This window comes from Salmo trutta, chromosome 16 (genome assembly GCF_901001165.1).
Source record: "Salmo trutta chromosome 16, fSalTru1.1, whole genome shotgun sequence".
Taxonomy (NCBI): domain Eukaryota; kingdom Metazoa; phylum Chordata; class Actinopteri; order Salmoniformes; family Salmonidae; genus Salmo; species Salmo trutta.
Window position 1 is genome coordinate 31,275,957 of NC_042972.1, and position 17,752 is coordinate 31,293,708.

The 17,752-nt window shown below is 44.5% G+C and overlaps 1 protein-coding gene across 2 annotated transcripts in view; it reads left to right on the forward strand.

Annotated features, from left to right (window-relative positions):
- The window catches only part of LOC115150536 (sodium-coupled neutral amino acid transporter 3), a 49,995-nt gene that overhangs the window by 23,698 nt on the left and 8,545 nt on the right, over positions 1 to 17,752 (forward strand). For both annotated transcript variants that reach the window (XM_029693943.1, XM_029693944.1), the window contains 6 exons: positions 1,431 to 1,513; positions 2,545 to 2,603; positions 8,980 to 9,117; positions 12,104 to 12,183; positions 12,657 to 12,757; positions 16,165 to 16,289. In XM_029693943.1, the coding sequence (XP_029549803.1) occupies positions 1,431 to 1,513; positions 2,545 to 2,603; positions 8,980 to 9,117; positions 12,104 to 12,183; positions 12,657 to 12,757; positions 16,165 to 16,289 (586 nt within the window). The remainder of the gene's footprint in view (positions 1 to 1,430; positions 1,514 to 2,544; positions 2,604 to 8,979; positions 9,118 to 12,103; positions 12,184 to 12,656; positions 12,758 to 16,164; positions 16,290 to 17,752) is intronic.

Genomic DNA, 17,752 nt, shown 5'->3' on the forward strand with positions numbered 1-17,752 from the left:
AGCCACATCATATTTAGCTTACGTTGATTGGACTAAATTGTTTTTGGTATTTTTAAGTTATCAATGTATTAGACTAAGCAGAGATGATTTGATAATGTTGAAATGGTGCTGGAATAGTGGAGGCAGCTCCTTTTATCTTTGCGACTTAAGGTAACTAACTCTCTGTGGTTCTAAATCAATATTTGTTTAGCGGTCCGAAAATGTTGGAAACATTAACATGCTTGACCATGCTCTAGGTCATGTAACATCGTTTTCAGCAGTGCATTGATAACAATAACCAAGCAAATTCCGGAATGCAAAATTACTTGTAGATCAATGACTGTCAACAGTTACATGCCTTTAGTTCGACACTGTTGGAGAGGACTGTCACGAGTGTCGTAGGGTAGAGACCAAGATGCAGCGGGAAAATGTATACTCATCTTCTTTTATTATGGTGAAGAAGGGAAACACATACAACGTATACAAACCAAAAACGAACTTGACAGTCTCGTCAGGCAAAACAGCTAAACAAGAACAATCTCCCACAAAATCCCATGAAAAACAAACTCCTAATTATAGGACCCTCAATCAGAGGCAACAATAACCAGCTGCCTCCAATTGAAGGTCCAACCCCAATTAACTAAACATAGAACTACAAAAGACTAGATAGAACATAGAAATATACTAACATAGAACAATGACTAACAAACCCCGGATTAATAAATCAAATACCCCTCTACCTAAACACATAACCAAAACACACCCTGAACCACATAAAACAAACACCCCCCTGCCACGTCCTGACCAAACTACAATAACAAATAACCCCTATACTGGTCAGGACGTGACAAGGACACACCAGTTGTCACAAAATATCAGGTATTTTCAGAAAGTAGAAAGTAATATGAGAAACAAATGGAATCAGCCATTCGTAACGTTTGAATCGATTTTATGATGGATGCATGATGCTATATTTGGATTGGTTTGGGGTCAGCAGACCAATGCTGTCATATTTTAAACATTTAAATCAGGGACCGATGCATATCGTGAATTGTTACATCCCTATAATATATGCCATTTAGCAGATGGTTTTATCCAAAGCGACTTACAGTCATGCGTACATACATTGTACATATGGGTGGTCGCGGGAATTGAACCCGCTACCCTGGTGTTTCAAGCACCATGCTCTACAAACTGTGTCATTGAGGGAACAGTGGGTGAGTTCCTCAGGGGGTGAGCCCATTGGGAATATTATCCGTATCCCTGATGGCTTAACTGGCAAGGAGTTTTCCTCCTGTCATTTAACATCGCAGAGACATTGAACGTTTCCCTTACAAATAAGGACTAAAGATGTAATAAATTATTTTAGCAGAGTTATGTATATAACATATCTCTCTTTCTCTCTCTATCTCTTCACCCCTGCTCCTCCCCCTTTCTCTTTCTCCCTCCAGTGAGTGGTACCTGAATGGGAACTACCTGGTCATCATGGTGTCCATCAGTGTCATCCTGCCTCTGGCTTTGATGAAGCAGCTAGGTGAGAAAACCTTAATAATTGTTTAATTAACAATTTTATAATCATAAGTGACATTTTGTGTTATGTTTTGTAAATGAAGGTTCTCCGAATTTATTTTTCGGCTTACACATGAAAAATGAATCTTGATGAAATGATTTTTTTAAATGAATCTTGAACATTCTGTCTCATTTCTCCCCCCTCCTTCTCTTCCACCTTCTCTTTCCCAATCCCCCTCTCTTGCCCCCTCTCATTTTTCTCTTTATTCTTGTGTTACATGGCAAACACTCCCCCACTGTTTTAGGATGGACGCAAAGTAGATATCTGTGCTAAACTGTGTCATGTGAGATACTGTTACTCTCAGCAGTCTTATGAAAATGTAAAACTACCCAGCTCAGAATTCCCTGGCTTCATGTCCATTTAATGAGCTCTCTCCTTTAACAAAGTCAAATGTCTACAAAGCTTTCATCAAGTGACAGAGTAAGAGTCTCTGTGTTTTTCTCCCGTACGTGTTGCTCTGTCTGTTTATGTATGCCCATGTCACTGGGATTGCAGTGGCAAATACGGCTCATTATACAATTACACAAGAGAGAGAGAAGAGAGAGAGGGAGAGAGATGGAGAGGTAGAGAAAGGGTGAGAGATGCAGAGATAGGGGTGGGAGGCTGGGAGAGAAGTCCTGACCTCTTGTTAAGCGGTTCTCTCCTTCAAGGAATTGAGCCGAGAGAGAGAGAGGAGAGAAAGATAGAGAAGACAGAGCGAGAGAAAGAGAGAGAGAGCGAGCAGAGTAGAAAGAGAGTCCATGCTGCCAGGGCAAAGTAATGAGATGCAGTCCTGTTTAGTTTAGTCCACTGGGCCCTCTAAGAACATACACGCTTATGATCTCACACCCAAATACATTGTCATGAAACTGGGAATGTTTGTATATATTCCCTATAATTAGCATTGGGATTGAGGAAATATTGAGAGTCCTTCCTCCCACATCACTTTTCTCAGAGGATATAGCAGGGTGATGTCTGATGTGAGTACTTCTGATGTCGTCATTGTGTTGTTTCAGGGTACCTGGGCTACACCAGTGGCTTCTCTCTCACCTGCATGGTCTTCTTCCTCATCTCGGTATGTACTGTCATATTATACAGCTGTAGACCTCCACCTGTTGCAGTGCGCTTATAATGGACACAACCCTAACTGGAACGCTGTGTGTAACATCATTTGTATGCAAATCTCCCAGTGACATCAATGCATGAGTTACACACAAGTCCGAGTTACATGCACGGATCTCAAGTCGGCACAATATGCATGTGTGTCAACCAGTGGCGATTTTAGCATGTTTTTTGCAAATCTTAGTGGGGGGGGGGTTTGTGGGATGCATGCCAGCAAAGCCACTACACAATAAAACTGTCACATCCTGACCATAGTAAGTGGTTATTTTCTATGGTAGAGTAGGTCAGGGTGTGACAGGGGGTGTTTGTCTATGTTTTGTATTTCTATGTTCAGTTTCTAGTTTTGTATTACTATGTTGGTTTTGTTTGGTATGATCTCCAATTAGAGGCAGCTGGTCGTCGTTGTCTCTAATTGGAGGTCATATTTAAGTTGATGTTTGTCCCACCTGTTTTTGTGGGCGATTATTTGTGAGTAGTGTTTGTTTCTCCTCTGCGACACAATTTGTTATTTTGTAGATTTCAGTTATTTGATGTATTGCATAGTTTTCACGGATTAAATAAATATCTGGAACGAAACACACGCTGCACTTTGGTCCGATCCTTTCGACAGCCGTGACAAAAACACTAAACAACACATGAATTGCAATATGTCACATCTACACCTGGCTATCAGCGGGGCCTTGTCTGGCATCGAAACAGTTAATTCCTTTTAAAAAACAGCTGATATGGCTGACTTGCTTAAACAAATGTGGTTTCTACTGACAATTGAGATGTACAAACTATGGCATAAGGAGGCAACAAGCGGATAAGAGGCAATCCGTAATTTCGATTGAGACATTTATGAGCGAGCTAGGATGGACGTAGTCAATATAACTATTTGTTCATCACTTTTGAAAATGTACAGCGACAGAATTCAGAACATGAGCCGTTCTTACAGTATTCTCCCTGTACACCAAGTCAGAACCGTAGGATAAATAAAGGGGGCATATAAGCAGACAATGAAAGCTCTTACAATATTCAATGATTACATTGCTCAAAAACAGGTTATAGGCTACTTGTGCAACACCAAGTCAGAACAGTAGACAAAATGATGAGGGGGAAAATAGATCAAATTATTAAGGTGAGGCACATGGGCTACTAACAGCTTACTATACAACATACACTTAGTATTACTTTCTTAGCTACAGTATACATATCTCCCTGGCATATTACATCATTTATGCAGCAGCATACAAGACATGCTTGGACACACCTTGTTGTGCTGTGCCGATAGAGATGGCAGCTTCGCTTCTAGTCCTTAGGAAACTGTGTAGTATTTTTTTAATGTATTATTTATTACATTGTTAGCCCAGAAAACCTTAAGTGTTATTACATACAACCGGGAAGAACTATTGAATATCAGAGAGATGCCAACTTACCAGCACAACCAGCACTACGACCAGGAATACAACTTTCCCAAAGTGGATCCTTTGTCTGCACCTCCCAGGGCAGACAAAGTGATTCCAGAGGCCGACCCAAACTGATTCCAGAGGTCGACCCAAAACAACGCCACCGGAGGAGAGTATATTACTCGCTAATGTCCAGTCCCTAGTTAACAAAGTTGACGAAATCTGGGCAAGAGTTGCTTTCCAAAGAGATATCTGGAATTGTAACATACTCTGTTTCACGGAAACATGGCTAGCTGGGGATATGCTGTAGGAGTCCATACAGCCAACGGGATTTTCAGTGCATCGCGCCGACAGGAATAAACATCTCTCCGGTAAGAAGAAGAAGGAGGTGTATGTTTCATGATTAACGACTCATGGTGTAATTGTAACAACATACAGGAACTCAAATCCTTTTGTTCACCTGATCTAGAATTCCTCACAATCAAATGCCGAACGTATTATCTCCCAAGAGAACTCTCCTCGGTTATCGTCAAAGCCGTGTACATCCAAGCGGATACCAAGACGGCCATCAAGGAACTTCACTGGACTTTATGCAAACTGGAAACCATGTATCCTGAGAATGCATTTATTGTAGCTGGGGATTTTAACAAAGCTAATTTGAGAACAAGGCTACCTAAATTCTATCAGCATATCGACTGCTGTACACCAGCGATTAACACGCTCGACCATTAATACCCTAACTTCTGCGATGCATACAAGGCCCTCCCCCGCCCTCCTTTTTTACCAATCTGACCATGACTCCATCTTGGTGCTCCCCTCCTATAGGCATAAACTAAAACAGGAAGCGCCCGTACTTAGGTCTATCCAACGCTGGTCAGACCAATCGGATGCCACGCTTCAAGATTGCTTTGATTACGTGGACTGGGATATGTTCCGTGTAGCCTCAGATAATAACATTGACGTATACTCTGACTAGGTGAGCGAGTTTATAAGGAAGTGTATCAGAGATGTTGTACTCACTGTGACTATTAAACCCTTCCCTAACCAGAAACCGTGGATTGATGGCAGCATTCGCACAAAGCTGAAAGTCCATACCACCACATTTAATCATGGCAAGGCGACTGGAAATATGACCAAATACAAACAGTATAGTTATTCCCTCCGAAAGGCAATCAAACAGGTAAAGTGTCAGTGTAGAGACAAAGTGGAGTCGCAATTCAACAGCTCAAACACAAGACGTATGTGGCAGGGTCTACAGACAATCACGGACTACAAAAAGAAAACCAGCCCTGTCGTGGACATCGACGTCTTGCTTCCAGACAAATTAAACAAATTCTTTGCATGCTTTGTGGACAATACAGTGCCACCGACACAGCCCGCTGCCAAAGACTGTGGGCTCTCCTTCTCCGTGGCCGACGTGAGTAAAACATTTTAAACATGTTAACCCTCACAAGGCTGCTGGCCCAGATGGCATCCCTAGCTGCGTCCTCAGAGCATGCGCAGACCAGCTGGCTGGAGTGTTTACGGACATATTCAATCAATCCCTATCCCAGTCTGCTGTCACCACATACTTCAAGATGGCCACCATTGTTCCTGTTCCCAAGAAAGCTAAGGTAACTGAAGTAAATGACTATCGCCACGTAGCACTCACTTCTGTCATCATGAGAGACTAGTCAAGGATCATATCACCTCCACCCTACCTGTCACCCTAGACCCACTTCAATTTGCTTACCGCCCCAACAGGTCCACAGATAATGCAAACGCCATCACACTGCACACTGCCCTATCCCATCTGGACAAGAGTAATACCAATGTAAGAATGCTATTCATTGACTATAGCTCAGCATTCAACACAATAGTACCCTCTAAGCTCATCATTAAGCTTGAGACCCTGGGTCTCGACCCTGCCCTGTGCAAATGGGTCCTGAACTTCCCGACGGGCCGGCCCAGGTGGTGAAGGTAGGAAACAACATCTACACTCCGCTGATCCTCAACACTGGGGCCCCACAAGGGTGCGTTCTCAGCCCCCGTTCTCAGCCCCCTCCTGTACCCCCTGTTCACCCACGACTGTGGCCATGCACGCCTCAAACTCAATCATGAAGTTTGCAGATGACACAACAGTGGTAGGCTTGATTACCAACAATGACGAGACAGCCTCAGAGTGTGGTGTCAGGAGAATAACCTCTCACTCAATGTCAGCAAAACAAAATATATGATTGTGGACTTCAGGAAACAGCAAAGGGAGCACCCCCCTATCCACATCAACAGGACAGCAGTGGAGAAGGTGGAAAGTTTTAAGTTCCTCGATGTTCATATCACCGACAAATTGAAATGGTCCATGCACATAGACTATGTGGTGAAGAAGGCACAACAGCGCCTCTTCAACCTCAGGAGGCTCACCAAAAACCCTCATTAACTTTTACAGGTGCAAAATTGAGAGCATCCTGTTGGGCTGTATCATCACCTGATACAGCAACTGCACCGCCCACAACTGCAAGGCTCTCCAGAGGGTCTGCACCACCCTCTGGGCAAGCTACCTGCCTTCCATGAGACCTACAGCACCCGATGTCACAGGAAGGCCAAAAAGATCATCAAGGACAACAACCACCCGAGCCACTGCCTGTTCACCCCGCTTCCATCCAGAAGGCGAGGTCAGTACAGGTGCATCAAAGCTGGGACAGAGAGATTGAAAAACAACTTCTATCTCAAGGCCATCAGATTGTTCGACAGCCATCACTAGCACAGAGAGGTGGCTGCCTACATACAGACTTGACATCATTGGCCACTTTAATAAATGGAACACTAGTCACTTTAATAATGCCACTTTAAGGATGTTTACATATCTCGCATTACTCATCTCATATGTATATACTGTATACTGTATCCTTTACTATCTATTCTTTATTATCTATTGCATCTTAGCCGCTCTGTCACGGCTCATCCATATATTTTATACTTATATATTCTTATCCCATTCCTTTACTAGATTGTGTGTATTAGGTTTTGTTATGGAATTTGTTAGATATTAGGTTTTGTTGTGGAATTGTCAGATATTACCTGTTAGATACTGCTGCACCGTCGGATCTAGAAGCATAAGCATTTTGATACACTCGCAATAACATCTGCTAACCATGTGTATGTGACCAATAACATTTGATTTTATTTGACTAGCACAGGAAGGTGGCACAGCAGTCCTTCATGGGCAAATTTGTCATGAAACTTTTTCATCAAAGTCTGGAATTCTCTCGATTTATGGTGCTTTCAAGACAACTGGGAACTCGGGAAAAAAAAGTTGAATCATGATGACATCAGTGATCTTCAGGTCGTAGCTCTAGAAAGAGGCCAGAGTTCCCGATTTACAATTCCGAGTTGGTTGAAAGTTCAAAACGTATTTTCCCAGTCGTATTTCCAGAGATCACAGTTGTCTTGAACTCATTGAAGTCAGATTTTGCAGTTCCGAGTTAACAGTTGTTTTGAGCGCGGCACAAATCATGCTTCATGCTTCATTAATTTTAAACTAGGAAAAGAGACCATTAAACCGATGGGCACTGATGCTTTTTATCTATAATTTCTCTTCATTATTTAACTTCATATGACAAGGATTAAAAAGGATTTGCCAGTAGATTGTCGACTTGATTCATGATGATGACTGCTAGCTAAGATTTTGAAAGTATGATGTTGACATGATCAGTCCAATCGATGCTACTGTAGATATAAAGTGGTTTGACGTCATTTTAACTGTGACCAATGACCTTGAGCCTTCTTGGATGGGAACTTCTAATGTAACTCTATGACAGAACCCAAGGGGCTAGAATTTTAGAGCTCTACACTTAGACTTGGCGGTGACGTGGTGTCCCCATGAGTGGCAGAACACTGAACCAATCACGGTGCAACGCTCCGTATTTCCTGCTGGCTTGCCCCACCACCACAGAAAGCACTGATCTAGGCTGAAACACCTGCATTTTGGAGCTGCCTTACTCAAGAAAGCAAAAAAGAGACCATGTTTGTATGCGGCTTTATTAACTCAATTATATATATATTTTTTCCTATCGTTTGCAAACTGATATGTGACACGTATTAATGCAAAAATAACATGCAAAACAGGCAAGCCCAAAAAATGCTACAAATGTGGGGCTCAAAACAGCCCTGAATGATGGGTCCCAACAGGTGTCAACTAAAATATATTTTTCATATCTGCAGTAATCGTCATGTTTTGGGATACTTGCAGGAAAAGCAAATAAATTCACTGTGCTGGGCTTTCTGTAGTCTCACTATCAGTCAGTGATCTTTAATAATGGAACACTAGTCACTTTAATAATGTTTACATATGTTTCATTACTCATCTCATATGTATATACTGTATTCTATACTATTCTATTGTATCTTAGTCTATGCTGCTCTGACATTGCTCGTCCATATATTTATATATTCTTAATTCCCTTCCTTTAATTTATATTTGTGTGTATTGTTGTGAAATTGTTAGATATTACTGTTAGATATTACATCACTGTTTGTGCTAGAAACACAAGCATTTTGCTACTCCCGCAATAACATCTGCTAAACACGTGTATGTGACAAATAACATTTGATTTGATTTGATCAGAGGTTCAACCTCTTTAATATTCCGCTCTCCTCTCAGATTTTTGTGGACAAGTTGTGTAACCTGCAGTTTCAAACGGCATTAGTGTGTGTGTGTGTGTGTGTGTGTGTGTGTCCATATGTGTGTGTGTGAGTGTGTTCATATGTGTGTGTGTGAGTGTGTGTTTCTCTGACCTAGTTTTAGTTCTGTGTGCTGTGCTGTAATACATGCCCACTGCTCTCTGTCTCTGGCTGGGCCCTAACATATTTCCAGCCTTTCTGTGTAGACTAGTATTATGTCTGCAGGCCCATTTCCTCCAGGCTCCTCCTCTCATCCAGCCAACTCCTCTTTCCTCTCCACAGGTCATTTATAAGAAGTTCCACACCCCCTGTCCCTTTTTGGACTTTACCTTTAACCGCACAGCCAGTGTGACTGCTGTTACCAATGACACTGGTTACAACCCAGCCTGCATTCCGAAAATGGTCAACCTCAACTCACAGGTGGGTTTCTGTATAGTCAGCTCCATCAGTCCATCTATTCCAGCTCTGTTATTCAAGTAAAAATGTAGCATGTGGCTAATGACAGTGGGAAAAAATCTATAATTTACACTAACCTGTTTGCACTAAGAACAATCCCACTGTGTTGAATCACACTGCATTCATCAGACCCTTGTGCTCCAGAAAGAGTAATGCAGGTCTGAATAGGATGCAATAGGATCACCCATCATGTGAAGGTTAGGGTTCAGCCTCTCAATGCTCTCTCTCTCTCTCTCTCTCTCTCTCTCTCTCTCTCTCTCTCTCTCTCGCACCTGCTGTCTCGACCTCTGAATGCTTGGCTATGAAAAGCCAGCTGACAGTTACTCCTGAGGTGCTGACGTGTTGCACTCCCAATAACCACTCTGATTATTATTAAACTATGAAAGTTTGAACATCTTGAAGAACAATCTGGCCTTAATGGCCATGTACTCTTATAATCTCCAATGTGCAAGGCCAGAAGAGGACTAACCCCTAAGAGCCTGGTTCCTCTCTATGTTTCTTCCTAGGTTCCTGCCTTTCTAGGGAGTTTTTCTTGGCCACCGTGCTTCTGCTTTTCTGTATCAGCACTTTGTGACATCTACTGATGTAAAAATTGATTTATAAATACATTTCATTGATTTATTCTCTGTGTTACCAGACTGAAATGCCAGCTCCCGTCTGACTAGAGAGTAGAACCACAGGGACTCACGTCATTCTCTGGGGCTGTATCAGACCCAGTAACAGTCCTCTCTCTTTGGGCCAACTCTTGGTTAGGGTTAGGGTTATCAGACACAGTAACAGTCCTCTCTCTGTGGGTTAACTCTGGGTTAGGGTTATCAGACACAGTAACAGTCCTCTCTCTGTGGGTTAACTCTGGGTTAGGGTTATCAGACACAGTAACAGTCCTCTCTCTGTGGGTTACCTCTGGGTTAGGGTTATCAGACACAGTAACAGTCCTCTCTCTGTGGGTTAACTCTGGGTTAGGGTTATCAGACACAGTAACAGTCCACTCTCTGTGGGCCAACTCTGGGTTAGGGTTATCAGACACAGTAACAGTCCTCTCTCGGTTAGGGTTATCAGACAAAGTAATAGTCCTCTCTCTGTGGGTTAACTCTGGGTTAGGGTTATCAGACACAGTAACAGTCCACTCTCTGTGGGCCAACTTTGGGTTAGGGATATCAGACACAGTAACAGTCCACTCTCTGTGGGCCAACTCTGGGTTAGGGTTATCAGACACAGTAACAGTCCTCTCTCTGTGGGTTAACTCTGGGTTAGGGTTATCAGACACATAACAGTCCTCTCTCTGTGGGTTAACTCTGGGTTAGGGTTATCAGACACAGTAACAGTCCTCTCTCTGTGGGTTAACTCTGGGTTAGGGTTATCAGACACAGTAACAGTCCTCTCTCTGTGGGTTAACTCTGGGTTAGGGTTATCAGACACAGTAACAGTCCTCTCTCTGTGGGTTAACTCTGGGTTAGGGTTATCAGACACAGTAACAGTCCTCTCTCTGTGGGTTAACTCTAGGCAAATGGCCCTGATGGGAAAGGCCTGGCATTTCTGGGACTCATGTTGTCTGACTATGGCAATGTCTACACCTAGTCTACTCTAGGGCTATTGAAGTGGTTAAATACATCAATTGCCAATATATATGATATACATATTATGCAGTACTAATAGTAACAGTATAGTTGTAGTCCTTTGTAGTCAGTCATACACTGAAGAATTAGCGGTAGAGTATTGACTAGTATATATATATATAATCCTATTATTAGCATCCCTTAAAGATGTGTGAGACTTCCTTAGTCACCCAGGCTAGTTAGACCAATCCCTCCTGCTGATCAGCTTACCGCCCAGGCATCGGTAAGCCGGCTAAAGCTGGTCAGTAGCCAGGTCCAAGTTAATCACAGGGAAACAATTAGCTCTGTGTGATGTGTGCGTCAAGGCCCTAATGGCTAGTAAAACGATGGGTTGGTGGTAAGACGGCTGGGGCTGGTGCAGCCTTATCCATGGTGACTGTGTGGGTGGCCAGTAATAAACTGGACCTGAACATCTCTAAAACTAAGAGCATTGTATTTGGTACAAATCATTTCTTAAGCTCTAGACCTCAGCTGTATCTGGTAATGAATAATGTGGCTGTTGAACAAGTTGAGGAGACTAAATTACTTGGTGTTACCTTAGATTGTAAACTGTCATGGTCACAACATATAGATTCAATGGTTGTAAAGTTGGGGAGAGTTCTGTCTGTAATAAAGAGATGCTCTGCTGTTTTGACACCACACTCCACAAAGCAAGTCCTGCAGGCTCTAGTTTTATCTAATCTTGATTATTGTCCAGTCGTGTGGTCCAGTGCTGCAAGGAAAGACCTAGTTAAGCTGCAACTGGCCCAGAATAGAGTGGCACGTTTTGCTCTTTATTGTAATCAGAGGGCTGATATAAATACTATGCATGCCAGTCTCTCTTGGCTAAGAGTTGAGGAGAGACTGACTGCATCACTTCTTCTTTTTATAAGAAACATTAAAGTGTTGAAAATCCCAAAATTGTTTGCATAGTCAACTGACACACAGCTCTGACAGACACACATACCCCACCATACATGCCACCAGGGGTCTTTTCACAGTCCCCAAATCCAGAACAAATTCAAGAAAGTGTACAGTATTATATAGAGCCCTTATTGCATGCATGGTTTCAAAAAACAGATGCAGCAACACCTCACGGCACAACGCCTCTCCCCTATTTGACGTAGATAGTTTGTGTGCATACATTGATATGTAGGCTATGTGTGCCTTTTCAAAAATGTATGTAGTTCTGTCCTTGAGCTGTTCTTGTCTAATGATGTTCTGTATTATGTCATTCTGTATTATGTTTCATGTTCTGTGTGGACCCCAGGAAGAGTAGCTGCTGCTTTTGCAACAGCTAATGGGGATCCTAATAAAATGCCAAAAAATACCTCACAGTGTTCTATTTTTTCCAGACGGCCTACACCATCCCGATCCTGGCATTTGCCTTTGTGTGCCACCCTGAGGTCCTGCCCATCTACACCGAGCTCAAAAAGTAGGTGCCCCACTTGCAACAGGATGAAGCGCTGTTGCTGTTTACTATTGGACCCTGAATTCAGTTCAGTCACCCTGCAGATAGGAAATCATTATGTCAGCTTTGTGCTTGGCTACTCATATGCCTGTGCCATCTAGCACACTGCCTTGCATTCTCAGTAATGTCATGTGTAAATACGCATGGCTAGCCTGGTCATAATAATCATCCTGCTGCCTTGTTGAACCCACTATAACATTGGTCTCTTTAGATTCATCTGATGTGTTCAGCCACAATATCACATTCCTTTGAGTATTGGATCTTATGTAACTTCTGAAACAATCCTAGTCAAAGTACAGTATGATTACAAAAGCTAAAACTGGCCTTTTTTGTTTGTGTCTTTGTGGGTGTGTTGGTGTGTGTGTGTGTGTGTGTCTGTGTGTATGGTGTGTGTAAGTGTGTGTGACATCACATCATGCAATATTCTCTGATTTCAGCCCCACCAAGCAAAGGATGCAGCATGTGTCCAACATCTCCATTGTAGTCATGTACACCATGTACTTCCTGGCTGCTCTGTTTGGATACCTGACCTTCTATGGTGAGGCACGCTCACCTCCATGTCATTACGATGCTCTTTCTCTCCCGCTCCCCTGTTCTCTCTCTCTCTCTCTCTCTCTCTCACTCTCTCTCTCCTGTTCTCCCTCTCCCTCGTTCTCTCTCTCTCGCTCTGTCTCCCCTGACCTCTTTCTCTCCCCTGTTCTCGCTCTCTCTTTCTCCCCTGTCTCTCACACTCTCATTCTCCCCTGTTCTCTCTCTCTCTCCCCTGTTCTCTCTCTCTCTCCCCTGTTCTCTCTCTCTCTCTCCTGTTATCTCTCTCTCTCTCCCTCTCCCCTGTCTCTCATACTCTCTCTCTCCCCTGTCTCTCACACTCTTTCTCTCCCCTATTCACTCTCTCCCCTGTCTCTCACACTCTCTCTCTCCCCTGTTCTCTCGCTCTCTCTCTCCCCTGTCTCTCACACTCTCTCTCTCCCCTGTTCTCTCGCTCTCTCTCTCCCCTGTCTCTCACACTCTCTCTCTCCTCTGTCTCTCACACTCTCTCTCTCCCCTGTTCTCTCGCTCTCTCTCTCCCCTGTCTCTCACACTCTCTCTCTCCCCTGTTCTCTCACTCTCTCTCTCCCCTGTTCTCTTGCTCTCTCCCCTGTCTCTCGCTCTCTCTCTCTCCCCTGTCTCTCACACTCTCTCTCTCCCCTGTTCTCTCTCTCTCTCCCCTGTTCTCTCTCTCTCCTGTTATCTCTCTCTCTCTCCCTCTCCCCTGTCTCTCATACTCTCTCTCTCCCCTGTCTCTCACACTCTTTCTCTCCCCTGTTTGCTCTCTCCCCTGTCTCTCACACTCTCTCTCTCCCCTGTTCTCTCGCTCTCTCTCTCCCCTGTCTCTCACACTCTCTCTCTCCCCTGTTCTCTTGCTCTCTCTCTCCCCTGTCTCTCACACTCTCTCTCTCCCCTGTCTCTCACACTCTCTCTCTCCCCTGTCTCTCACACTCTCTCTCTCCCCTGTCTCTCACACTCTCTCTCTCCCTGTTCTCTTGCTCTCTCCCCTGTCTCTCGCTCTCTCTCTCTCCCCTGTTCTCTTGCTCTCTCTCTCCCCTGTCTCTCACACTCTCTCTCTCCCCTGTCTCTCACACTCTCTCTCTCCCCTGTCTCTCACACTCTCTCTCTCCCCTGTTCTCTCTCTCTCTCCCCTGTTCTCTCACACTCTCTCTCTCCCCGGTTCTCTCGCTCTCTCTCTCTCCCCTGTTCTCTCGCTCTCTCTCTCTCTCTCCCCTGTCTCTCACACTCTCTCTCTCCCCTGTCTCTCACACACTCTCTCTCCCGTCTCTCACACACTCTCTCTCCCCTGTCTCTCACACTCTCTCTCCCCCCTGTTCTCTCTCTCTCTCTCTCTCTCTCCCCTGTCTCTCACACTCTCTCTCTCCCCTGTTCTCTTGCTCTCTCTCTCTCCCCTGTTCTCTCTCTCTCCCCTGTCTCTCACACTCTCTCTCCCCCCTGTTCTCTCTCTCTCTCTCCCCTGTTCTCTCTCTCTCTCCCCTGTCTCTCGCACTCTCTCTCTCCCCTGTTCTCTCTCTCTCTCTCTCCCCTGTTCTCTCACACTCTCTCTCTCCCCGGTTCTCTCGCTCTCTCTCTCTCCCCTGTTCTCTCGCTCTCTCTCTCTCTCTCCCCTGTCTCTCACACTCTCTCTCCCCTGTTCTCTCTCTCTCTCTCCCCTGTCTCTCACACTCTCTCTCCCCCCTGTTCTCTCTCTCTCTCTCTCCCCTGTCTCTCACTCTCTCTCTCCCCTGTTCTCTTGCTCTCTCTCTCTCCCCTGTTCTCTCTCTCTCCCCTGTTCTCTCACACTCTCTCTCCCCCCTGTTCTCTCTCTCTCTCTCTCCCCTGTTCTCTCTCTCTCTCCCCTGTCTCTCACACTCTCTCTCTCCCCTGTTCTCTCTCTCTCTCTCCCCTGTTCTCTCACACTCTCTCTCTCCCCGGTTCTCTCGCTCTCTCTCTCTCCCCTGTTCTCTCGCTCTCTCTCTCTCCCTGTCTCTCACACTCTCTCTCCCTGTTCTCTCTCTCTCTCTCCCCTGTCTCTCACACTCTCTCTCCCCCCTGTTCTCTCTCTCTCTCTCCCCTGTCTCTCACTCTCTCTCTCCCCTGTTCTCTTGCTCTCTCTCTCTCCCCTGTTCTCTCTCTCTCTCTCTCTCCCCTGTCTCTCACACTCTCTCTCTCCCCTGTTCTCTTGCTCTCTCTCCCCTGTCTCTCACACTCTCTCTCTCCCCTGTTCTCTTGCGCTCTCTCTCTCCCGTGTTCTCTATCTCTATCTCTCTCTCGCTCCCACTCCCCTGTTCTCCCTCTCCCCTGTTCTCTCTCTCTCTCTCCCCCTGTTTTCTCTCTCCCCCTTCCTTTTCTCTCTCTTTCTCTCCCTCTCTCTCTCTCTCTCTCTCTCTCTCTCTCTCTTTTCACTGCTGCTCATCCTGCTGCTGAATCTCATACTTTTTCTCAGGCCCATTTTACATGAGTTTCAGGCTGGTTCAGTTCGCTAACAGCAAAGCCGCTTCTCATGTTTGCCATTAATCTGCATGGACACACACTTTTAGGCTTCAGAGGCTGTTATAAAATCAGTTAGTTAGTCTCAGATGAGAAGATGGGTCATGTCATGTGGCTTCAGAAGATTAAATAGTGGTAGAGAAACATAATGAAGTAACTACTCCTCCTAGTGGCCATTGTTCATGTCTGACCGGTTTGTAATAGCCCAGTGATTCTACTCTATGACATTGTTATAAGCACAGTCAGAGCAGTATATTACTGTAGTATATACAGATAACTGCCAAAATAATGGAACACTTGAGTAAATGAGGGATACAAAGTATACTGACAGCAGGTGCTTCCACACAGGTGTGGTTCCTGAGTTAATTAAACAATTAACATCCTTTCATGCTTAGGGTCATGTGTAAAATGCTGGGCAGGTCATTATTTTGGCTACCATGGCTATGCTGCCATAGTATGACAATGCCCCCATCCAAAGGGCACGAGTGGTCACTGAATGGTTTGATGAGCATGAAAATGATCTCCAGATCTCAATGTCTTCCACCACCATCAACAAAACACCAAATTATGGAATTTCTTGTGGAAGAATGGTGTCGCATCCCTCCAATAGAGTTCCAGACACTTGTAGAATCTATGCCGAGGTGCATTGAAGCCGTTCTGGCTGACGGTGGTCCAGCGCCCTATAAAGACACTTTATGCTGGTGTTTCCTTTATTTTGGCAGATACCTGTATCTCAGTATAAGGCTCTGAGCAAAATGATGAGCAGCATCTAACATGTAAGACAGATTCTGTATGCCTTCTGATGGAAAAAACATTGTTGTGAATGATATGTTTGCATATAATTTGTACTTCATTTTCTGCTCTTACTGGAGTTGGTGGTTATTGATGCTTCTCTAAGCCCTCCTCCTGTGTGTCTGCCCCCTATAGGTGAGGTGGAGTCCGAGCTGCTGCACACCTACAGCCGTCTGGACCCGTACGACACCCTGATCCTGTGTGTCCGTCTGGCCGTGCTCACCGCTGTCACACTCACCGTCCCCATAGTGCTCTTCCCTGTGAGTAGCCTAGTTACCTCAGCACTAATGGTGTCTGGCTCAATGAAACTGTGTAAGTAAAGATGTACAGTGAATTCAGAAAGTATCCAGACCCCTTGTCTTTTTCCACATTTTTTACATCACAGCCTTATTCTAAAATGGATTGAAAAAAGATATATTTCCTCATCAATCTACTCACAATACCCTATAATGACAAAGCAAAAACAGTTTTTTAGAAATTGTTGCAAATTTATAAAAAAACGAACATATATATCACATTTACATAAGTATTCAGACTCTTTACTCATTACTTTGTTGAAGCACCTTTGGCAGCATTTACAGCCTTGAGTCTTCTTAGGTATGATGGACAATTGGCACACCTGTATTTGGGGAGTTTTTCCCATTCTTCTCTGCAGATCCTCTCAATCTCTATCAGGGTGGATGGGGAGCGTCGCTGCACAGCTATTTTCAGATCTCTCCAGAGATGTTCGATCGGGTTCAAGTCCAGGCTCTGGCTGGGCCACTCAAGGACATTCAGAGACTTGTCTCAAAGCCACTCCTGCGTTGTCTCGGCTGTGTGCTTAGGGTCGTTGTCCTGTTGGACGGAGAACCTTCGTCCCAGTCTGAGGTCCTGAACACTCTGGAGCAGGTTTTCATCAAGGATCGCTTGTACTTTGCTCCGTTAATCTTTCTCTTGATCATGACTTGTCTCCCAGTCCCTGCCACTGAAAAAAAATCATGTACTTTTTACTGAGGGGTAGCTTCTGTCTGGCCACTCTACCATAAAGGCCTGATTGGTGGAGTGCTGCAGAGATGGTTGTCCTTCTGGAAGGTTCTCCCATCTCTACAGAGGAAATCTGGAGCTCTATCAGAGTGACCATTGGGTTCTTGGTCGCCTCCCTGACCAAGGCCCTTCTCCCCCGATTGCTCAGTTTGGTCGGGCGGCCAGCTCTAAGAAGAGTCTTGGTGGTTCCAAACTTCGTCAATTTAAGAATGATGGAGGCCACTGTGTTCTTGGGGACTTTCAATTCTGCAGAAATGTTTTGGTACCCTTCCCCAGATCTGTGCCTCGACACAATCCTGTCTCAGAGCTCTACGGACAATTCCTTCGACCTCATGACTTGGTTTTTGTTCTGAAATGCACTATCAACTGTCGGACCTCATATAGACAGGTGTGTGCCTTTCCTAATCATGTCCAACCAATTGAATTTACCACAGGTGGAAGCCAATCAAGTTGTAGAAACATCTCAAGGAGGATCATTGGAAACAGGATGCAACTGAGCTCAATTTCGAGTCTCATAGGTCTGAATACTTATGTAAATAAGGTATTTCTGTTTTTATTTGTAACATATTTGCTAAATGTCTAAAAACCTGTTTTCACTTTGTCATTATGGGATACTGTGTGTACTTTGATGAGGAAACAAATTAATTTAATCAATTTTAGAATAAGGCTGTAACTTAACAAAATGTGTAAAAGGGGATGG